At 48.0% G+C, this 24,861-nt stretch overlaps 1 protein-coding gene across 5 annotated transcripts in view; it reads right to left on the bottom strand.

Annotated features, from left to right (window-relative positions):
• The window catches only part of PPP2R5C (protein phosphatase 2 regulatory subunit B'gamma), a 153,273-nt gene that overhangs the window by 95,662 nt on the left and 32,750 nt on the right, over positions 1–24,861 (bottom strand). Inside the window, exon 1 of one of the 5 annotated variants that reach the window (XM_066278079.1) lies at positions 16,933–17,660. The exons of 2 other annotated variants lie outside the window; for them this stretch is intronic. In XM_066278079.1, the coding sequence (XP_066134176.1) occupies positions 16,933–17,026 (94 nt within the window). In that variant the 5' untranslated portion in view covers positions 17,027–17,660. Of the gene's footprint in view, positions 1–2,704; positions 2,815–16,932; positions 17,661–24,861 lie in introns of those variants that run through there. 2 more of the 5 variants (XM_066278081.1, XM_066278080.1) reach the window with 2 other exon arrangements.

Here is a 24,861-nt window from a genome sequence, read left to right on the forward strand (position 1 = left end):
AGTCAGAGCCTCTGCCAGGAAGAGTCTGGCCACACTGCCCTACTCCAGCCAACCTGAGTGTACCAAGGGCTCCAGGAAGAGGCCAGGAGTGTGACAAACTGGCCCCAGAGTTCACACAGACATGCCAGGGACCTGAACACCAAAACAATTTTGAAGAACAACAGAGCTGGAGGATTTCCACTCCTGACTTTAAGAGTTCTGACAAGGCTACAGTAATTAAGTAAGGCGCAGACATACAGACCAAGGAATAGAATAGAGTCCAGAAATAAACCCGATCGTTTATGGTCCACTGATTTTCAACAAGCATGCTAAGTCCATTCAGTGGGGAAAGAACAGTCTTTTCAACGACTGGTGCTGGGAAAACTGGACATCCACATGCACAAGAATGAACTTGGACCTTACCTCACACCAAGTACGAAACTTAACTCAGGATGGATTAAAGACCAAAAGACCAAATGTAAGAGCTAAGATTATAAAACTCCTGGAAGAAAACCAAAGAGCAGGGAAAAAAAAAAGAGCAAATCTTTGCATTATGCAATGGTTTCCTAGATATGACACTAAAAACACAGCAATGAAAGACAAATTAGAGAGCTTGGCCTATATCCAAATGAAAAACATTAGTCCTGACAACGATACCATCAGGACAGTGAAAAGCCACCCCACAGACTGGGATGAATATTTGCAGTGCCTATCTGTGATAAGGAACTGGCATCAAGACACACTACACAAAGCCCTGGCTGTGACCAAGTCCACTGTCCCTCTGACCATGCCCTCTGGCCACCGGGTCCTCGGTCAGCTCCCTCTTCATTCTTTACACTTCCCACCTCACCTTCCCCCCTTGATCTTCTGCACAGGCCCCGCTTCTAATATCCCCAGGAAACCCTGAGAAATTAGGCCCAGCCTTCCCAATTCCCGTTTAAAGTTCCCTTCCTGCCCCAGAAGTCTGTGAAAGCCCTCTCAGTTACAGCTGACCCCAAACTTCCTGGTTTCCATGGCCTTACCACTCGTAGATAAGAAGGGAACAGGGCTGACTGCACAGTGACAATGTCTGAAATATAGCACACTGGTTCATGCCACTAAATGACACATGGCGATGACAGGTCAGTTTCACCAGAACGGTACCATCTGAGCGAGTCCCTGGGTAGGGCATTGTGGGGTGACCCGCCCCACCCACCTCCATCCTCGCACTCAGCACCCTCTCCAGTAAGGGCAACACTCACTCAGGCTGGGCAGGGGCAGGGGCCGGTGCTGGGTAGGGACAGGCAGAGCTATTTCTGGACAGGTCTTATATCAAGCCCATGACCGCAGCTCTTCGATGCTGTGTTCTAGTCAGTTAATGGACTGAGAGCACAGCAATGATGCCAAAAGGCACACAGACAGCTATCCGCAGCTCTGCCTGTGGGGACAAGCCACCAGGCCATGCCTCTCAGTGCTGGTGCTCTCCCTTCTTATTTCATTTCTGAAACAGGAAATATATTCACACAGCTCAAATACACACGAAGTGAAAACCTTCCATGTTCCCCAGCCTCAAGGATCACCTTTAATTTTCTTGTCTGGTTTTGAGTCTCATTTAGAACACAATACATGTCCTCCCAGCCCCCTGCCCTGTTGGCACCCTTGTTCCACTCAAGTGGCACCCTGACTCTGCACAATCAGTCCATAAAGACACACCACTTACTGGATATAAACCCCTCTCCGGGGTTTCTTCTGGCCACACCCCACTCCTACAAACTCCCCTGCCTGCTGAGTGAGTTACCCCTGTCCTTGACTGCTTTCTGGGACCACCACTGAGCTGATCAAGTGGGACTTTCTGGGGGCCCCGCCTCTGCCCACAAGCTGCAGCCACCCCTCTGTAACCTGTGAGGCGGGCACACCGTGCCCCTCCGGCACCGGGGACAGGACAGACGCTCAGCACTGAGCACAGCCAGCCTCCAAGACGGTGACTTCTAAGTATGTGTTCAAGTACCAAAACAAAGCTTTAGCCAGCTGGCTATACAGCAGAGGGTCACAACTTAACTGTTCAGTGTATTCCACAAAGTTTTCCTGCCTTTTGAAACGAATTCAGTTAACTAAAATTTTTTGGTGCTAATTTTGACTTATTTGGCACAACAAAAAGCGTAGGGCTGCTCTACTACCAAGGCTTACTCAGCCAGAGTACACACGCTGAGTGCTCAGAAGCAAAGAATGAGGAAGGGAACGCTGTGGAGCTTCATGTAAATGTGGAGCATGGTCATACTTTTTTACTACAGTGTAAACAACCTCTCCATTGGGTACAGCATTAAGAAATAGTTCTGTTCAAGTCGTCTCTCCTTGGACAAATGCCGATCCCCACACAGCCAGTTTTCAGATAAAGAACGCCTCTCTCCCTGACTCCCCAAGAGCTCTTGATTGCGTCACCACCGACAGAGCAGTATTATCTAACCAAACTCTAAGATTACTCATGAGGAACCTTTAGTAGCGGCCAGTCCCTGTTTGGCACTGAAACACTCTCCTCGGCTATGCTGAAAATGCAACTTCAACGTGAATCCTTCAGGATGTGCAAAATTCTTAAGCCAAGTGGAAAACTGTCATGAAGCCTGTGTTTCTTCAGAGCTGGTGGCCTATGCTAAGGGACAAGGAAAGGGCCCTGTGGGTGGCCAGACAATTGAGGTCGCAGCTGAGTCAATTTCATCTATAACCACGAACCCCCAAGGTACGGCCTTACCTTCGTGACCCAGAATCTGCATCTCCTGTTTTTCTAGATGACACCATGAGATCAACTAAGCTGGCTCCAGCTGCCTGCACTCTACACCACAGCGCACACTGAGAGCAGAAAGCACTGTGTGGCTAGATCTCGGTGATAAGGGCGCTCCAGGAGCAGCCGTGCACGCAAGCTCAGAGGTCTGAGCCCGCAGCTTGAGTCAGACAATGCCAGTGCCCGCCCGCTCTCGGCTACCAGTTCCTCCTGGGGCCTCAGGCAAGTTGGGAGCCTCTCTGCTGCCATTTCCACAACCGTAAAAATGGGACTAATAACACCTGTTTGCAATCTCACAGGAAGGAGGATGGTTAATGAGCACTTGCAGGGAGCTTTGAAGATTAAAAAGGTTGCTGGGTGCTAATGATAACCTGTCTCCTTTGGGAATCTATCTACCCATCCTGCCGCAGACAGGGAGCACCAAACACAACTGGAAAACTCTGGAAGAAAGGAGCGACAGCACTGCTTGGGGTTCCAGATGTGTGCAAGATGGCGGACGCCTGAGCCAGGCTCTCGGCTGCCTGAGCTCCGCCCATGCGGAGCTGGTGTAAATATTTACTTGAGCAGCATGTTGTAGTTACTATGGGGGCAGAGTTGGGGCTATTCACTGGCTAGTAAGTTCCTGTTTCCTGCCAAAGAATGCTTTACTGAACATGCTTCTTAAACTTCCCTTTATTTTTGGTTTTAACATTTAAATGTGAGGTACAGTATAAAATTATTTTGGGGGGTTCCAAGTTTAGCTAACATTCCATATAAAAGCTTTCCTTTTTTTCTTTTTTAAATAAAAAAAGGCTCAAATAAACAAATGTTTAAGCCAATCTATTCTACTAAATAACAAGATTACATACTGAACAGATTTTTATATGTTGGTATTTGCTTCACATAAACACACACACACACATATATATACTCCTCCAAATATACTTACCTAACCTATGTAGGCTAGACAATCTATGTTCATTTAATTGGGTATTGACCATTGCAATGCATATCAAAATTAAATGCAAAAATTCAAGATATTTTAGAACTTTAAATTTAATGACTGCACAAACTTAGTAAAAAAAAATGCAGGATTCATAACCGCTGACATTGCACTATCTGAATAAGAAAGTTCACATGTCTTAGAAAAGGTCAGTTTCAATACCTGAAGGCCTCACCTAGACAAACAGTGAGATAAAACAAGAAAGGAGTGCGTCTGGGGAGGAAGTAGATGATTTCAGAACACCATAAGCTTACCTTTGGCTCAAAGCGTGAATTTAAGGTAACCTCTGTTTAAGACAAGGAACACTTGTTCAGTATGTAATCTGTGATTTTGTTTGCAAAAAAAGGGCACCTGCATTTATTGGTCTTGAAGAAAACCCTCACTCCCAGGACAGTCACTTCAGTTGTCGACAGGCATAGCATTCTCTTAGCGGGGGACAAAATAAAAGGAAGGATCTGCATGTTCTTACAGAACTTTTTCCCTCGGGGACAAGTAGACAGGAATGGGGAGCTAAGCTCCTTTCTTCCAAATCCCTTGAAAATCAGTAATTTAACCAAATGCATGTAAAAACCTAATATATTCACAGGGTCAAGAAAGGATGAAGACTTAGTCAAGGACCCCAGTAAGGACACTGCTAGGCCTCAGCCCTGGACCTGACAGCTCCGGACTCTGGGGTACCTGGATCTAATTTAGGAAGGGCGTGCGCACGGGGTGCAAGGGCACGGCACTAAATTAGCAACACTTCAAAGTTTTCAAACCTATGTAGTAACTCTAGTTTTAAACTTTGTTCTCCTTTCTTTCTTTGTTTTTTATTCAGAGAGGAGGGGAGGCAGAGAGACTCCCACATGCACCCTGACCTAAATCCACCTGGCAAGCCCACTAGGGGGCGATGCTGGGCTCATCTGGGTTGTTGATCACCAACTGAGCTCTTCTTAGCACGTGAGGCGAGGCCATGGAGCCATCCTCAGTACCTGGTGCCAACTTGCTCCAATTGAGCCATGGCTGTGGGAGGAGAAAAGAGAGAGAGAAGCAAGAGGGGGAAGGGTGGAGAAGCAGATGGGTGGTTCTCCAGTGTGCCGTGGCTGGGAATTGAACCAGGGACATCCACATGCCAGGCCGACGCTCTACCACTGAGCCAACTGACCAGGGCCAAAATTTGTTTTTCAATTACAGTTGACATACAATATTATATTTCAGGTGTACAACATAGTGATGTCACATTTCTATACGTTAAGTGATCATGCCAGTACGTCTGGTACCCACCTGACACCATACCTAGTAATTATGTTATTATTGACTATATTCCTGAGCAGTCGTAGAATATTTTTAAAGGCAGGTACAGAAGGATCAGTGCAGCTCTCTAAAGCAGAAAGGCTCCTCAGGACCAGGCCTCAGGCACGGGGAAAGGAAGCCCCAACCTCCTAGCAGCCAGGTGGAGTGGGAGGGGCCCAAGTTTTAGTCAGACAGCGCCAGGGTTCTTCTGGCCCGGTCACTCTCTGTTCGGCTGGGCCCACTCATTTTGATGACTATGAACTGATCCTGAAGTTTCCCTCTGTTAGGTTGAGGGCGCGACGTCTGTGACAGACCCTGGGACCGACCCACGGAACCTAACAGAGGGCACGAAGTCCGTGACAGACCCTGGGACCGACCCACGGAACCTAACAGAGGGCGCGAAGTCCATGACAGACCCTGGGATCGACCCACGGAACCTAACAGAGGGCGCGAAGTCCGTGACAGACCCTGGGACCGACCCACGGAACCTAACAGAGGGCGCGAAGTCCGTGACAGACCCTGGGACCGACCCACGGAACCTAACAGAGGGCGCGACGTCCGTGACAGACCCTGGGACCGACCCACGGAACCTGACAGAGGGCACGAAGTCCGTGACAGACCCTGGGACCGACCCACGGAACCTAACAGAGGGCGCGAAGTCCGTGACAGACCCTGGGACCGACCCGCGGAACCTAACAGAGGGCGCGAAGTCCGTGACAGACCCTGGGACCGACCCACGGAACCTAACAGAGGGCGCGAAGTCCGTGACAGACCCTGGGACCGACCCACGGAACCTGACAGAGGGCGCGACGTCTGTGACAGACCCTGGGACCGACCCACGGAACCTAACAGAGGGCACGAAGTCCGTGACAGACCCTGGGACCGACCCACGGAACCTAACAGAGGGCGCGAAGTCCATGACAGACCCTGGGATCGACCCACGGAACCTAACAGAGGGCGCGAAGTCCGTGACAGACCCTGGGACCGACCCACGGAACCTAACAGAGGGCGCGAAGTCCGTGACAGACCCTGGGACCGACCCGCGGAACCTAACAGAGGGCGCGACGTCCGTGACAGACCCTGGGACCGACCCACGGAACCTGACAGAGGGCACGAAGTCCGTGACAGACCCTGGGACCGACCCACGGAACCTAACAGAGGGCGCGAAGTCCGTGACAGACCCTGGGACCGACCCGCGGAACCTAACAGAGGGCGCGACGTCCGTGACAGACCCTGGGACCGACCCGCGGAACCTAACAGAGGGCGCGACGTCCGTGACAGACCCTGGGACCGACCCGCGGAACCTAACAGAGGGCGCGAAGTCCGTGACAGACCCTGGGACCGACCCGCGGAACCTAACAGAGGGCACGAAGTCCGTGACAGACCCTGGGACCGACCCGCGGAACCTAACAGAGGGCGCGAAGTCCGTGACAGACCCTGGGACCGACCCGCGGAACCTAACAGAGGGCGCGAAGTCCGTGACAGACCCTGGGACCGACCCGCGGAACCTAACAGAGGGCGCGAAGTCCGTGACAGACCCTGGGACCGACCCGCGGAACCTAACAGAGGGCGCGAAGTCCGTGACAGACCCTGGGACCGACCCACGGAACCTAACAGAGGGCGCGACGTCCGTGACAGACCCTGGGACCGACCCACGGGCAGAGCAGGTGCTCCACAGGCCGCCTCCCCCTACTTTAAACCACGGCAGCAGACTCGGGAGACCACACTAGGTTTATGCAGTACATGCAGACAGTACAATACAAGACAGCACAACGTAACATTCAGTTCAAGCATCACAAGTCGTTTCAGAGCGATGTCAGGATACCAAAAACGTGTAAAATGTCCAGGTTTCTGAAACTACTCTTGTCAATTTTTTTTCCTTAAGAAATAAACACAGAATACTATATACTTTCTGTGAATAAATGCCTATTTATGTGAACACACACACACACACACACACACACACACACACACACACACACAGAGTCTGGAATGCTACAACAGCAAACTCCAAGCAATTCACTTCAAGATGAACGGGGAAGGTAAGAGGCTGGTAAGAGGGATAAGGCCAGGGAGAACTTTAGTTTTATTTGTAATTAAAAAAAAAATTTAAGGTGGCTATTTTCACATACGGGTTTTTAAAAACGATGAGAAGGTAAAAGGCAGCCGACTAAGGCGGACCGGCGGCATCGGCAGCAGGTGTGGTTACCGCCTCTCCCGGGGCCCGAGCGGCCTGTTCAGGTTATTAGTTGACTAACGAGTGAATCTGGGAAGTTATTTTTGAGGGGGGAAGAGAAAAAAGAGGTTTGTAAAAATGGGGTCAGGGTCACATCTAGCGCATATCAGAAAGATTTTCTAGGCCAAAGGTTTTCAATTTTTTTGTGTCAGGACCCACGTACACTCTAAAAAAATACAGAGGAACCTAAAGAGCTTGCTTGGGTCATGCGGGTTCTAGCTATGCCATTGATCAGATTAGAGTTTTTTTGTTTGTTTGTTTTTTACAGAGACAGAGAGAGAGTCAGAGAGAGGGACAAACAGGAACGGAGAGATGAGAAGCATCAATTCTTCATTGAGGCACCTTAGCTGTTCACTGATTGCTTTCTCATATGTGCCTTGACCGCGGGCCTTCAGCAGACTGAGTAACCCCTTGCTGGAGCCAGCGACCTTGGGTCCAAGCTGGTGAGCTTTTGCTCAAACCAAATGAGCCCACGCTCAAACTGGCGACCTTGGGGGCTCGAACCTGGATTCTCTGCATCTCAGTCCGAAGCTCTATCCACTGCGCCACTGCCTGGTCAGGCCAAATTAGAGAATGTTTACAAGACTTGCTTAGGAATTCATTGAGAATAACAAAATTGGCTCATTTCATGCTAACGTAAGCATCATTATGAAAAGAACTCGCTAAACAATTAGGAAGCAGGGCTCTCGTCGGCCTTCTTGCACATCTCAGAGTCTGACTTGGCAGGAGACAGGGAGACTTGCGTTTCTGCTTCTGGATTCAGTCTGTCTCATGTGCCGGTTTGGTTGAAGTGCCTGAGCAAAAGCCCAGCCTCACACAGACATGTTTAGTTGAAAAAGGGAGGTATTGCCTGACCTGTGGTGGCGCAGTGGATAAAGCGTCGACCTGGAAATGCTGAGGTCGCTGGTTAGAAACCCTGGGCTTGCCTTGTCAAGGCACATATGGGAGTTGATGCTTCCTGCTCCTCCCCCCTTCTCTCTCTCTCTCTCTTCCCCTCTCTCTCTCCTTTCTAAAATTAATTAAAAAAAAATTAAACTGTTGGAGAACATGGAAAATAATACATAAAAGAAAAAAGAAAAGAAAAAGGGAGGTATTTCATTGGCTCTTAAAAATAAATTGTGAAGTTCTCTGATTCGGCACTAAGATTCAATAAGTGATCGTTTCTTAAGGATGAGCTGCACCATGGAATCTGAAACTGCACGGCGGGTGCTTCAGCCCCAACTCCCGGGGCGGCCTGCACGAGCACGTCTCCTCTGCCCATGCCTGCTCTGCGGCAGCACTCGGCTGGCAGACCTGCCCCGTCCACGTCCAGAGCCCACGGGTCAGCATCACTGTCTTCAGCACTGGCGGCCGTCAAGCTCACGCTGGCAGAGGCAAGTTCTCTAAAATTCACATTTTTGCTTGCAAGCTCAAATTTTATCACGGCAACAAATGGTGTCACTGTTACTTCCCTTGAGTTGACAGGTTCACTTCGTTCCATTTGAGGAAATGGCTGTCAAATGTTCAAGCCTTAATAACTGCCGTGTGTCTGCCGTTTGTTCTTTTAAGTAAAACTGATGCTCCTGAGAAGAGTGGCTAGTTCAGCTTGCCACTCAAACAACTGCCCAGTTTTCCTGGGGGTGGCACTGGGCCCCAGAACACAGAGGGCCTTACGTGGACCCTGCAGTCATCACACAGTATTAAGAGCTGTGCGTACAGGGTTGAGATTTAATAAAACTATCTCATGCTTCACCAAGGAATTCTTAGGTCAGACTGGCACGCACCTGATGGGGTGCACAGGGCTGCTGGCTGCCACCCCTGCCTTGCTCTATGGAAGGAGCTGGCTATACAGCCACCATGTGGCACCGTGCTACCATGCGGGCAAACGGCCACACAGTGAAAGAGGCCAATGAGGCCTTGGTACTCCTATGAAGACAGTCGTAGCTTGCAGACCCCTGGCAAGTATCTCTGGGATTTCACCTGTGAACGCTGCCCTCCATGAAGACTGAGGACACCTTCACAGCTTCCGAGTTCTGAGAACGTGACTATCAAATGCTGCCCCTAGATAAGCTCAGCTTATGGCATAAAGGAGAGAAAAACAATCCCTAGTTGTATATGAACAGACACTGTGGACAACTACAAACACACACATAGTGCCACCGTCACCACCAAGAATCAGGGAGCAGCAACTTAGGAAGAACTGGGCCTGTTCCCAGCGTGAAACATTTCTCTTCTCCTTAACTTCATAAGCCAGAATGCTGCAATTAGAACATAGCCCGTAAGAAGAGCTCAACCGGCAGACAAGAACCCAAATGTTGGCTGAAAGTGCATATACGTCAGTGACAGAGGCTGAAAACGTAACGTGTTCAAGCTCAGATTCTATTAAAAATACCACAGCATTAAAATTAAAACAATAAGATATAAGGTTATGGTTGAAATCCCACTTAGTTCAAATACCATCTCAATTTAAAAAAATCTCAGCATGCAGGGGAATTCAGAGGACTTCAAGATTACGAGAGTTGACAAGACAGTAAATTTTTAGAAATCAGATTGCTAACGTATGGAAAGCAACATTTGCATTAAAAACAACTAAAGGGAAGTGACAAGTGAAGCTATCATCTGTGACATCACATATAATGTCTCTAACTTCTAAATAACATTCTTTATGGATGTTATGCAAAAACTTCAAAAGAGCTAAAATGGGGGAATGTACGTTAACGCTGATCTCTATTTTACTTAACAGCTGGACCCGTGAGAACGGACTGGGAGCAGTGTGCACACTGGACAGAGATGCCCCGCCCTGGGCCTGGCTCTCCTATAAGGACATCTTACACACAACCCACGAGCAGAACACGGCACACCCTCCAGGACTGCCAATGGCGCTGACTTCTCCAAGTGGTGATGTGGCCAGAAGAACGGATCGAGGGAACACAGCAGTACACAAATAAGGCCAGCGCGGTGAGCAGGCTGGGCTCTGAAGCACCACATGCGACCTGGAAAGGGGCCGACCACGGCGACCAACATGTCAAGTCTGACAATGCAGGCGGTGCCATTTTCCACACTTGTGCGGACTCAACCATCACGAAACCCAGAGAGGCGGGTCACCTCGCTCTCACTCCACTCCCGTTTCCAGGTACACAGCCGAGTGGCTTGCCCAAGAGCAGAGCCAGGGCGGGGTGGTGGGGGGTGTGGAATCTCAACTCACCCTGTAGCTTCAGATCCCCCCAAACCCTGCCTGCAACCGCCAAGCACCCTGCCTCTCAAGCTCAGTGGGAACCTAGGTTTTCTCTTAGAGTGTGCTCTAAGGCTGTTACCCTTTAAAAGACCAATAAAATGGCCAATAAACATAAAAAAAGGTTTATGCCCCCAAACAGTTTGGTAAGATGGCACAGTGGTCTGGGCAGCCGCTGTGAGTCAGCAAGGAGAAGAGCATGCTGGCAGGCAGGAAGCACCCTGTTGGGGGCCACGGGCACCCAGAGAAGGGGCTGCAGGGTCTCGCCCTTGCCCCGCCCACCCAGACGGCCGCTGCCCGCCACTCACTTGCCAACAATGACATAAAAGGGAAAAGCACAGGAAAAGCCAAGGCTCGCTAATAAAAGACCATTGCTCCTAATTCAGGAAACAATTCTAAGTAATTCTATTTCCTTTGCACATTTTTTCCTGAGGCAGAACATTTTACAGATATTTCTCCCAAACAGTACAAAAAAGTTGAAAGCTACAAGGCAGCTGGGTGGCCACCTGCACAGCCCTCCCTAGATGCGGCAGGTGTGCCATGCAGCGTACCCGCAGGCGGAGGCTCTCTCCTCACCCTGAGTGCCCTCCTGGGCTCCGCCTGCAGCCCTGCCCTTGCCGTGGGCCCTGCCCTCTGCAGCACCCGCAGCGTTTACAGGACCAAGGGCTCCCACGGCCTCACAGGCCTTCTGCGGTTACGTCTCGTTCTCTCAGAACAAAGATCCGATACAGACGCACTCCCTGGATCTCACTACCGTAGCTCTTTAGCTTTGTTTTTTTAAGCTGGAAGAGTTTTTGATTTATGGATGATAATTCAAAGGCCTGAAGCAAAACGGGACCCCACTCGCTGTAGCAGCGGTCTGTCCTTGTGCCTTTGGGCCAGTGTCTTTTCAGAATGAGAGAGACTTTTCTTTAAGTACATCGTGAGAGAGACGATTTGCCCCGATTTTCAGAGTTCTCGTGTCTCCACATCCGTGGTGGCACTGTTTCCATCTGATGCGGAAGAGAGACGAGGCCCAGTGTGGAGTGTGGAGTGGCCACCTGTGCCCACTTTTCTAACCAGGTACCTCGTACAGCTTCTCAGGAATCTGACAAGTACTATTCGACTGACTGGGTAATTAGCTAAGAAATACACCAAATAACCATTATCTGAGTAGTCACTCAGAAAAGTAACTGTTTTCAATCCACCAGTACATACACTCAGAGACAGTCTTAGATGTCATGAGAAATAGCCAGCTGACCACGACCTTTCCCAGGGCACTTATAATGCATGGGGGAAATAAAACAATTAAGCCAACAACTGATACCTGGCCAACTTGGTAAGTGACACGGGATAGCAAGAAAGGACATTTTCAACTTCCGCCTCACACCAAGAAGTATGCATGCAGTTTCACAAACTCTCACTTAAACCTGAGGTGAACTTGACCTCCAGGCGCTGAAATACATTCCAGTACAGAAAACAGTCATCAGAAGGTACATGTGACAGGGGCTTTGACAGCCACCCCCTGGCACCCTGCCCTGTGCTGAGGGCGCTGGGCTGACTCCCACTTCATTTGTCTCTGTGGCCCTGGGCAAGAGGCAGGCTGTCCCTGCTCTTCTAGAAGAGACCGCATAACACTGCCTCACAGTGCTGGCCAGCATGAGAGAGCAGAGGGGGCCCGGCTCCGGCCCCGGCCTTGCCCACTGGAGGTGCTGTAAATACTGCCTCTCCCTCTGGGACACCCACTGCACCCAGCCTTACAGGCTGGTGACCCAGGGGAGAGGGACACCAAGACGCGCCTACTCACCTCCTAGGCAGGGATGCTGGGGGAAACAGGTTGGTCAGAGTGCTGCGGGGCTGGAGAACACCGTGCCGTGACATGTGACATGTGACATGTGGGGCCGGAAGAAGCACGTACCCCAATCACTCTGCCTGGGAGATGTCTATCCTTTTCCCAGGTTTAAAAACACACAACACATACACTTTTCTTTCTTTTTTTTTTTTTGTATTTTTCCAAAGTGAGAAGCAGGGAGGCAGAGAGACAGACTCATACATGCGCCCAACCGGGATCCACCAGGCATGCCCACTAGGGGGCGATGCTCTGCCCATCTGGGGTGTTTCTCTGTTGCAACTGGAGCCATTCTAGAGCCTGAGGCGGAGGCCATGGAGCAGTCCTCAGCGCCTGGCCCAACTTTGCTCTAATGAAGCCTTGGCTGCGGGAGGGGAAGAGAGAAAGAGAAAAGAGAGGGAGAAGGGTGGAGAAGCAGATGGGAGCTTCTCCTGTGTGCCCTGGCTGGGAATCGAACCCAGGACTTCTACATGCTGGGCCGATGTTCTACCACTGAGCCAACGGGCCAGGGTCACCCTTTCCTTGACCACTAACTTTACCTCTTTATTTTTCTCATAGTCTTCAATACAAGTAACATTTTAATGAAAAAATTCTAGTTTAGCTTTTGCTGCAAGGCAGGAATTGTGATCAGCAATCTGAGCAGTGTACTCCAGTTCAAGGGCAGACCAATTAACAATGGTGGGCAGGCCTTACCGAACTCGCACTGCCCCCCCCCCACTTGAGTTAAGCTCCACACCGCAAGAACACAAAGCACCTTTACACTGAGGGTGACTGCAGGTGAGCCTTAAAAGTGCATTTCTAAAAATTCACCTCACAGAGAGCCACAGTTCCACAACACACAGGTGTGTGTGAAGTCATCCTGAGTTGCGGCACTCTTCAGAGGATGAGTTCACTGGTTTGATCTTTTATATTTGGTCATCACTGAAACCCTTTTCCTCCCTAATTCTGAGGAGTGAGGAGAGGCCTGGGCGCCCTCCGCGCTGGTGTTTACCGACTGCACACCATGCAGGCGTGTTCTCCCTCTAGGGACCCCACGTGTGTGTGTGTGTGTGTGTGTGTGTGTGTGCATGCGAACAGGTCTCACTCGTGGTACAGGCTAGGCCATCAGAGTGCGGCAGGAAACAGCAGGCCAGGGTCCAGCTTCCGCACGGCCTTCCCGCACACCCTTCTCTCTATTTTCACTGGGAGGGTGAACTTTTCATCTAGTCAATGACCCAGGAAGACCCGTGGGAACGCAGACTTTTTCCCGGGAAAAAGGGGCTGACACAGAGTAACTGGCTCTCTGGCTCCCCACCAGTCTTTTAGAGACAGACTCCCAGGCGGGTGAGCGTGCCGGCACCAGAACAAGATCAGAGCAGTGAACAACCTTCCTGAGGCCAGAATGACAGCAGCTGGACAAGGGCCAGACCGTACTCCTCCTCTGCGACCACCAAGGCCTTTCTGTCCTGGCTCTTCCTGCCTCCAGCCCAGCTCTGGAGGTAAGTGTGGGCTCTACGAAGGGCCCAGCTCCCACCAAGCCATCAAGTAGAGGGAAGACTCTATTTTACTACTCTTAAAAGGCAATTTAAAAGTTCAAGCAACAGTCTAGACCAGGGGCCCACACACTATGGCCCCTGGGTGCCATCTGGCCTGCCCTCTACTTCTGTACAGAAAGCTTGAATGGAATGCTGACAGACCCTTTGTTTACTTACTGTCTATGGCCCAAAACAGTGACTTCTCAGAAACCAAAAACATTGTCAATCACCATCAAAGCTCGGATGTCCAATACAGTTGCCATTAGACCCAGGTGTCTATTTGAATGTAAATGAAATAAAATTTAAAATTCAATTGCTTAGTTGCACAGGCCACATTTTAAGTGCTCAACTGTCACATGTGGCCAGGGCCACAGCAGTGGACAGACAGCGTGGAGTTCACCTCTGCCACTGCAGACAGCTGTCCTGGACAGCGCCGGAGTGCAGGGTTAAGTCCTCAGGCTAAACATACAGCCCTGGGGGCCAGGTTCCCCCTCCTCTGCAGGCAGGAGAGTCCACACTAAGTTTCAGCAGCGTGTTCCTTTCATGCTTGAACTTTTTAGAATATGTTAATTCACCATATTCATGTAAAACTCTAGACTATTAAACGGAAGAGAACTATCAACCAATTGGTACTAATCAGTGTAGTGCTGGTATTGATTCATTTGTTTACTTGACTGTCCGCTCACCCCCCAACCTCTAGGGGACGGGACACTCTGGGAAAGCTGGGTCATCACGATTGCTTCATATTCCAACTTAGGACACTGCTTGGCACGAGGTAGGGACTGAACAAATATTTGTATAATAAATGAAGAAACGGGCCCTGGGCACAAAACTGGCATACAAAAGAGGCTACTGAAACAGATGTTGATAAGGCCTCGGAAAAAACTGCTATTAATCCTGTGGCAAAGGTTCCACAAACTGCCCCGATTTCCATTTGAAATGTTTTCTTTCTTTTTGTTTTTAAGATGCACACAGAGCCACACAACTGCCTGGGTTTGGATCCTGGCCCTGCCACTTACAGGCTGTGACCTTGGGCAGGTGTGGAAGACCTCGTCTCCCTAAGCAAGGACCACGGTGTGCCTTGCCGAGGAGGGAGGACCCCCTCAGTGCTGCCCCTTGCCCTTCCCTGCATCCTCTCACTGGCTGGCCCGCCCTCCAAGACACCTGCCCTGAGCAGCCTCCCCGGGTGCTCCCGCCCCAGGGCCCCTGCTGGCCTCACCACTAACCCTGGGCTCTCTGGGGCGGGGCTGCCTTAGCCAGGTTTCACGACACTGGCACTGGACACACAGAAGAGCTGCTAACTGGATGTGAACTGATCGTGACTCTAAAGCCAATATAAATAAAACGTTTTGCTAAACCTCTCATGAACATGCTTTCTCTTGAAAAGTCCTTATGAGTGAATCAAGCATTCTTCAAGTTTTGAAATTAGAAAGTACCTCTACCATTTGAACTGGAAATTCGTTTCATGTCCCTAAAGGTTACCCCTTCTTAACAACTCCAGTCCCTTTCAGGTTAACGCCCTTCACTCCTTCCCCTCCGCGGTTAGAGAGCAACCAACCAACTATTCAAACAACAGCAGAAAGGACAAACTGGCCCTAACGAGGTCTTGGAATTAAAAAAAAAAAGTCAGTGTGGTATAAGATATAAAACCAAATGACTTCCCTTCAGAATAAAGTCATAGTTCAAAAGATAACTAGTACACTGCGTCCAATAAAGTCAGAAAGCTCACAAACCAAAAAAGTCTTATTATTTATAAGGTACCTTACCAGCATGAAAATATACATTTTATATACAATACAGTCATCTTATTGCTAAGTACTTAGTGTTTCAGAACTAACTTAAAGCTAAACACCATCACTTTTGCCTGTCTGGTTCCTTCAGCGGAATTCGCTCCACACCACGCCTGGGCGAGGGGTGCTCTTTCCCGGGCGCAGTGCAAACAGTGAATTCTCAGCTCGACCTGCAAGACGGTCACTGTGGGCACTCATTTTCACCAGGTAAGGAGGTTCACAGAGGAAAGCAACACTCATTTTATTCCTATTGACAGGATCCTCCTGTGCATGCATCTTCCCTGGGTCCCCCCCGGGGTCTGGAAACCCCTGCCCGGCATTTTAGTCCCATAGATGATTAGTCACCTAGAAATCGTACCCCCACCTTTCCCCAATATGGGCTTTACGGGAGATTCTGACAGGTCAAAGTGTCCTGTGAGGCACAGCTGTGACATACATTTCAAAGTGCTCTGAAGGAGCCCAACATCCATTTTGAATTTCACCCACTTCTGAACAAAAATTTGCATAACATGTTTCAAAACACCAGCTAAGAATAAGTATATTATTAACCAGACTCTTACATTTTAATATTATTATTAATTAGAACTACAGTAATTGTCTTTTAAGCTAAACTTGTGTTTTAAGCCAAAACAGTATATAAACTATAAGAGGCAAACTGTATTTATTAAAAGTAATCCACATACACGTTGAAAACTTGTTGCCATGCTAAAAATTTTAAAGTCAAACGGCAATACAATTTTGCCACTTAAATGCAAAGGATGTCCAGGAGCCCAGAAGAGTGCTAACATTTCAGAAATTCTGACCCACAGTGGATTTCAGAGCATGAGTGTCCGTCTCTTTTAGGCTCCACAGCGAGAATGAAAATAACCCTTTTAAACAAAGTTCTTTTCTAATGGTCTCTGCACATTTCTGACTTCAGCTGATCTTTAGTTCGGGGATGTGTCCCTGACGGAACCTCTGCAGTGTTCAGCAACACACAGATGTAACAGAAACTCTGGACGGACAACTTGGCCGGGCGCTGCCCCCGCCTCTCCTTCCTCCCCCCACCCAACACCTTCCCCGGTGGTGACTTCACATCCTTTGACATCAGCACAGCTCAGAAAGGGGGATGGGAGAGCGAGCAGAAAGCAGAAAAACCAGCTTTGAACTATGCATGCAAGGCCCCTCTCAAGACTCAAATTCTGTGAGTACTTCGTAAAATGCCAAACTGCGGGGACACGCCCCGCTGCCCCTGCTCAGGGCTGCAGCCAGACGCCTGGGTTCTGCTGGAAAGGACTTCCTGCTCCTCTTCTTATCTGAAGCACAATAGCCATTTATTAACCAGCCACAGAAGGTTCCGACTCAGTGAAACGCACAATAACTTACCTCGAATATGGAGAAGGGCCACGGGCTGGAAAGGCCCGTTGGAGTTGGCCGCATCCACCACCATCCTGCCCCCCGCTTTATTACATGTCAACATCTAGACTCGGCGGGGAAGGCAATGGACTCCTTAAGGCAAGAAAGCAGCCTCCATTTTAGTTTAAAAAAAAAAGACAAACTGGAGCTCTGCAGCTGGAGGGAACTGGCTGCCGCGTGATGTCAGCAGGCACGGAGCCCGCCGATTGGCCGGAAGCTGCAACTTAAAATGACACTAAAAAAAAAAAAAAAAAAAAAAGACTGCAAATGGAAAGAGCCTTCTGTTTGGCTGTCAGCGTGCCTGGGCAGCCTGGCTTCACTCGGCTTTCTGCAGTCCTCACTGCTCAGCAACTTTCAGGCAGAGATCCCACCTCTTCGGGGCAGGACGGAGGCCGCAGCCCCGGCCAGACTGTAAACAGACGATTCGGAGAGCTCCCCAAAGCCATGTGTGTGGGTATGTGCGACCGGAACCAGAATGCTGAGCGGTTCCCTCACTGGAACCCGGCGTCAACAGGGTTTATACCCACCTGGCCACCTTCTGTCTTCTAGTTCTGATGACTTTAGTGTCTGAATCTTATTTATCAGCACTTTGGCAATCTTTTTTTTTTTTTAAACCAAATATTATTCAAATATTACACAGTCCTAATTTCTAAGTTTGGGCTCACGTCAACCTCTTCTACCACCAAGCTATATACCTATCCTCAAACACTAGTTTCTCTAGAGATCTAATTTTTTTATTGGAAAAATTCAGTTAAGACTTAAAAAAATTTAAAAATTATATGGAAAACGATAGTTTTAAGTTTAATAGCTCTAAAAGAGTGAAAAAAAGTCATAAAATAAATTGCAGTTGGGTTTTTTGTGGTATTTTAAAGATGTCAACATATTAGATACATTTAAGTTTCAGATACTTTTTTAAATTAAAAATTTTTACATTAAAATAGATTTTATTTATTTTTATGGAGCCAGTAGTAAAGCTATTATCCTGATCTTAACTTCCTACTTGTGAAAAAGGTTATTGAAGAGGCTGCCCCAAGGAGCAAGGCCCGTATCTGAGGTGGGGCGTCCTGGGGTGGGTTGGGGTGGGGTGGAGTGCGGAGGGACAGGGTCCCTGCAGAGAGAAATGTCATCATGAGCACCAAATAACACGTAAACTCTAAGAACAATCGCTCTCTGGCAGTGGAACTGAAGAAACCCCTCACATCTCCACAGCAGACTCAGAGTCCGGACTGCGTCTCCCTTTTCCAGACTCTCTCACACGGCGGCCCCCACCCCACCCCATGCGCTCACGTGTGGGCCCCGGTCATGCCTGTGGGCCGGCGTGCTTCCATGTCATGGTGGGATGATTTAGGGGTGCTTATTAGGTCTCCCTGAACTACCACTACTAAGAATGTAGTTTTTACTTGTGTATCAACAGCCATCAAATAGAAAACCAAGTAAAAGTACACCAAACCCCACGCCCGCCCCTCTTCCCACAGAGCTCGGGATGCTGCTGGAGTCCACACCTGGAGCCCACAGCTGGAGTCCACAGGGCCCTGGCTGCCATGGTGCAAGTGCCAGCGAGGGGCCTCTCGCCTGCCCGGGGCCTGGGCCATCTCAGCCGCAAACGTGGCTTCACGGCCACCGCCAGTGCTTGGAGTCCGGTGATGTGAACTTGGATTCTGGCTGCCGGCCCGTGGGGTTCATCAGAGGCAGGAGAGGGGGCTCCCCGGGACTCCCTCCCCAGGGCTCCCCATTGCCCCCTCACCCAGGAGGCGATGCTGGATGAACTCAGACCTGAGTGCAATTAGGAGGGAGGCATGCTGGAGGCCCGGCCGCGGGTCTGGAAGCTCACGCTCACTGCAGGCCTGTGCTGTGAAGAGACTGGAAGCTCACGCTCACTGCAGGCCTGTGCTGTGAAGAGACTGGAAGCTCACGCTCACTGCAGGCCTGTGCTGTGAAAAGACTGGAAGCTCACGCTCACTGCAGGCCTGTGCTGTGAAAAGACTGGAAGCTCACGCTCACTGCAGGCCTGTGCTGTGAAGAGACTGGAAGCTCACGCTCACTGCAGGCCTGTGCTGTGAAGAGACAAGAAGACTGGCCCTCAAATACTTCCACTTTTCATCTGAGATGAGATGGGAAATGTGCCTGTCCTAAGACTGGACTGAAGAATTGAAATGCAGAAATAAGGGGGAAGAACACTCCTAGACTCTCTCTATAAAACACACAGATAAGGAGTCAAAGGAAAAATGAGGACGCTTCCCGACACTTTTTTCCTGACGGTCTCAGATCAAAGGATCTCAACTTTCTTAGTGGTTCCTCGTGTTCTTTAGAAGCCTTATGCATATAAAGTAGTTCTTTAAAGAACTCAAAGGCTGTGTGATCTGAAAATCACCAATGAAACACTCTAAAATAGAAACAAGCAAATCAATAACATGGAGAAGAAAAAAAAAACTTGAACAAAGAAAGGTAAGGTATGTTTCTGAACTGGAAGCCTCATAATTCTTCTTCAAATTGGTTTATGCTCAAAATTCACCTAGGTCTCTTTATTTTCCTGGGTACTTCACAAAATAATCCTGAAGTTCACTAGGAAAAATAAGAAGAATTAGTACACTCCCCATGGGAAAGGCCTGTCCTACCAGCCATAAAGCGTGTGAGTCAATGACGGTTTGGCATGGGCTGAGGAGGCACGATCATGAGACAGAAGCAAGAGCCCCGAACTGAGAAACGTATCCATGCAATATTATAATAAAGAATGAACCTCAAATCAGTGGAAAGGGGAAGATTAGTTAGGTGACTGGCTGGCTATCTGTGGGGAACAAAGTCAACCGAAGACTTTTTTTTTTTTTTTGTATTTTTCCAAAGCTGGAAACGGAGGCAGTCAGACAGACTCCCACATGCGCCTGACCGGGATCCACCCGGCATGCCCACTAGGGGGCGATGCTCTGCCCATCTGGGGCGTTGCTCTGTTGCAACCAGAGCCATTCTAGCGCCTGAGGCAGTGGCCACAGAGCCATCCTCAGCGCCTGGGCAAACTTTGCTCCAGTGGAGCCTTGGCTGCGGGAGGGGAAGAGAGAGACAGAGAGGAAGGAGAGGGGGAGGGGTGGAGAAGCAGATGGGCGCTTCTCCTGTGTGCCCTGGCTGGGAATCAAACCCGGGATTTCTGCATGCCAGGCCGACGCTCTACCACTGAGCCAACCAGCCAGGGCCAACCGAAGTCTTCTTAACTTCATACCAAAATAAGATCTGAGTTGGGTTAAATAGTCAAATAAAAAAACATACTGAAACGACAACCCTAAGGTCTCCACAGCCTTCAGAAGAAAAGGGAAGTGCACATCGATTCTCAAGCAGAAAAGAACATTTAAAAACAGTGAACCCCTAAAAGATATTGCTCACATTAAAGAGTTTACATATTTCTGTATGTTCCCTCTGAAAAACAAAAAGGAAATATAAATGCTACAAATGCAAGGAGTTAATAACATACTACAGTTATTAACTACAGGAATAAAACAGGCCTCAATGTTTAAATGAGTCTGTTCACAAAAGAACTATAACCAATCAACAATATGCAAAAGTATTTCCTTACCTATCTAATCAGCAATAATTTTTTTTTTTTGTATTTTTCTGAAGCTGGAAACGGGGAGAGACAGTCAGACAGACTCCCGCATGCGCCAGACCGGGATCCACCCGGCACGCTGCAATAATTTTTAAGAATGATAATTATTCAATACTGGTAAAGGCAAGCTGTAACCATATAAATTGTTTTAATCCTTCTGGAAAATAATTTGGTAATATGTGTCAAGATTCTTCAAGTGACTTTACTTCTAAGAGTCCATTCTAGAAATGTAGAAGCCACAGTCTGGAAATGTAAAATATACATAACGTACAATTTAGCATCTTAACCATTTTTACGTGCACAGTTCAGTGGCACTAACATTCATATTGTGCAATCACCACCACCCATCCATCCATCCATCCATCCACCCACAGAACCCTTTTCATCTTGGAAAACAGAAACTCTGTCCCCAATAAACACTAACTCTCAGTCCCCACCAACACCACCCCCGCACCCACCATTCTACTTCCTGGCTACAAATCTGACTGTAAGTAGAATCACACAGAACTGGTCCTTCTGCACCTAGATTATTTCTCAGTATCATGTCCTGGAGGTTCATCCAGGTTGTCAGAATTTCCTTACTTTTCAGGGCTGAATAATATTTCACTGTATAGATAGACCACATCTCGTCCCATTCATCCCGATGGACACTGGTTTGCTTCCAGCTTTTGGCTCACGTAAATAATGTTGCTATTCCGTGGGTAGACGAGCATCTGTTTAAGTCTCTGCTTTCCATTCTTTTGGGGACATTCCAAGAGGCAGAGCTGCTGGATCGCATAGTATTTCTATTTCTAACTTTCTGAGGAACCGCCATGCAGCTTCCCACAGTGGCCACACCATGTCACTTCCCTCCAGCAGTGCACAAGGCTTCCAGGTGCTCCAAGTCCTCACCAAGGCTCTCTCTTTTCTGACAGTAGCCAGCCTAATGGGTGTGAAGTGGTATCTCCTTGTGGTCTTTGATTTGCATCTTCCCAATGACCAGTGTTGTGGATGTTTTCATGGGTTCATTGGTCATCTGTATATCTTCTCTGAAGAACTGTCTATTCAAGTTCTGTATACATTTTTAAACAGGATTGTTTGTTCTCTTATTATTGAGTTGTAGGAGTTCTTTATAAATCCTGGATATCAATCTATTATCAGATAAATAATTTCCAAATGTATTTTCCATTCTGTGGGTTGCCTTTTCACTTTGTTGATTGTATCCTTTGATGCACAGAAGCTTTAAACTGCTGTAGTCTAATTTATCCTTTTATTTTGTTATTGCCTGTGCTTTTGGTGACATACCCAAAAACTACAGACAAATCCAATGTCATAAAGCTTTTCTTCTATGTTTTCCATGAAGAATTTATAGTCTTGGCTCTTACATTTAGGTCTTTGATCCACTTTGAGTAAATTTTTTGTGTGTGGTGTAAGGTAAAGATCCAACTTTATTCTTTTGCACATGGATATCCAGTTTTCCCAAAACCATTTCTTGAAGATACTGTCCTGTCCTTGTGAAGGGTGGCACCCTTGTTGAAAACTATCTGACTGTATGTGTGCAGATTTATGTCTGGGCTCTCTGTTCTATTCCATTGTTTTATGTGTCTGTCTTTATGCGGACACCATGCTATTCTGTAGCTTTGCAATAGGCTCTGAAATCAGAAAGTGTAAGACCTCCAACTTTGCTCATCTTTTCCAAGATTGCTTGGCTATCAGGGTCTTTTGAGAGTCCACGTGAATTTTAGGATGGACTTTTCTATTTTGGTAAAGAAACCAAACTCTCAGAATTTTGATAGGGATTATATCGAGCCTATAGATCCCATTGGGCAATAGTGACATCTGAACAATGTTAACTTTCTGATCCACGAACACAGGCATCTTTCTATATATTTGTGTCTTTTTCAATGTCTTTCAGCAATATGGTGTAGGTTTCAATGTCCAACTCTTTCACTTAATTGCTTAATTCCTAAATATTTTATTTCTTTTAAGAGCACCACAATTTTATTTATGATTTTAAATCATTAGAACTACTTTACTTTGAAGGGATTATACCACACACTAAAATACTGCACATCCATCAAAAGTATTTCTAAATTTGTAAAACAAAATTATAAGTGAAAACATGTAATTTTAAAAAAATAGTTTAATCATTAAAAAAAAAATACTCCCCAAATATCAACAGCAGTTACTGTTGAGTGTTAGGGCTAAAAATGGTTTTTCTTTCTGAAACCTCTGCATTTTTCTGTATTGCTAAAATAAGCATATAATACTTTCATGAAAATGAAAAGTAACAATTTTTGAAAAGACACACAAAGTTAGAGTGCAGAGTCCTTGCTGCATGCCGCCTCTCAGGGCGTGCTAAGAACAGAGACAGGGCTGTGTCGGAGAGCCGGCCAGCAGGACACGAAAGACGCGCTGAACGCACGGAGGAGAGCACGCACGAAGAACAGCAAAGATGAGCCTAAAGTGAGCAGGACAAAATGAACTAACGAGTCATGGGACGTCACTCCCCATCTTGAAGGATCAGCTATGGTGAGGTGATCAACTTTTATACAATGAAAAGGAGGACAAAAATAAATTGAAGAAAACAATATCGTAAATAAAAGAAACATTTTATTCATTGCAACAATAATACACTATAGTATGATAAATGCATAATAAAAACATTTGTAATATTTTATATTGTAATTATGCTTACATGCCTATTAATTTTTAATAATAATTGTAAAAAAAGTACTCATTTTAGTAAAACTAAATATCAAACAAAACCACTAATTTGGAGTGATAATCGGGTGTATTTATCATTTTCTAATTAAAAATCGTCTGTTTTATGCAACTATTTAATCAAAATGTGTTATTAATAGATATGATTTGAGGTTAGATTTCCACTTTAAACTCGAATTTTGGGAAAATATTTGTAAATTAAATTATATGCATTTGGAAATTATTAAATAGATAATGAATTAATAAAACATGAATTGTTCTTATCTGTTTATGATTGAATATTCACTGAGAAAGAAAGAATCGTGAGTCTACAATGTCGTATGTGCCGTGTTGTGTTTCAGTAAGAAGTACACAAAGCCATTTGCGCGCTCGGTATATTGCACGCTCTCTCAAGGTCTCCCGTGCGGAGCGCATGCGTCTCATAATTGCATCTCGCTGCACGAATCGTCATGTCAAATATAAATACGTCACATCACACGTAATGGATCGACTCTGCATCAATCGAATATGGACATTTACAAATTAGTCTTCCAATATCAAAAAGGTCATATAGGAGGACACTTTTCGAGGGAGGACGGAACTTACAAAAGAAGGACTTCCTCCCTAAAGGAGGACGATTGGTCACCTTAGTTACGGACGACTTTGCTGTGGGGAACCTAGTGCTCATGTAGGCCCTGAGGCCCCAGTCCCGCTCCCAGGAAACAAGGACTTGGCAGTGGCACCCAAGAGAGGCTCGCAATGCAGCTGTGCCCCGGGCACTGGGACGCGATTGATTTCCATCATCTGCTCCAGGAGAGGCTGCCTTAAATAGCCCTGGGGCTAGATGTCTCTTCTCATCTATATAGGGGGGTGACAGGATGCCCCCACCTCCCCGCTTGTCAGGAGACACAAATGTCACAGTGGAGTACCTGACCCCGCTGAGGCGAAGTAGAGAGCTCGAGAGAAAGCAGCTGCCACCCAGGCAGGATCCAACCAAATGCCAGGCACCACTCCTGCTGAGAGGGGCGCAGTGAGTGAGGCAGAGGACACTGAGGCTGCAGAATGGTCCCTCAGGCTGCAGGGCGGGGTGTGGCAGAGCCACCCAGCGGCTCTCTTCCCTCTGGGGCCCAGGCTCTCTCCCCGCCCAGCCCCTAGGCGGCGCTCAGCGCAGAAGTGTGAAGCCCAAGATACCAAGAGAATGAAGGGACAAACCAAGAAGCAATGCCCAATTCTGACCTACAACACGCCCTTGTTACTTGTAAACGTCTTCCCCGTAGCACAGAACTCAGAGAAACGCACCATGTCATCACCTGGAGAGCACCCCACCACCCCCAACACAGAAGCCCAGTCCGTCCGTCTCCCAGCAGGCACTTAGTGAGTATCACTGTGAGGGGCCCTCCTAGCCCTCTGGTGGCCTCACCACCTCTCTGTAACACCAGCTCCTCTCCTCCCTGCCACGGCGGCGCACTGGGCAGGGCATGAGCTAACTGAGAGATGGCGTGTGTGGGCTCAGGGCAGGGTGCCTTCCAGAACCTGAGGTGGCCGAGTCCCAGTTCTCTGCGTTTCCACCCAACAAGGCAAACACACGTCTCCGTGCTGCCCAGAAACCAAGGTTTAGAAAGGAG

This window comes from Saccopteryx bilineata, chromosome 4, assembly GCF_036850765.1.
Source record: "Saccopteryx bilineata isolate mSacBil1 chromosome 4, mSacBil1_pri_phased_curated, whole genome shotgun sequence".
Taxonomy (NCBI): domain Eukaryota; kingdom Metazoa; phylum Chordata; class Mammalia; order Chiroptera; family Emballonuridae; genus Saccopteryx; species Saccopteryx bilineata.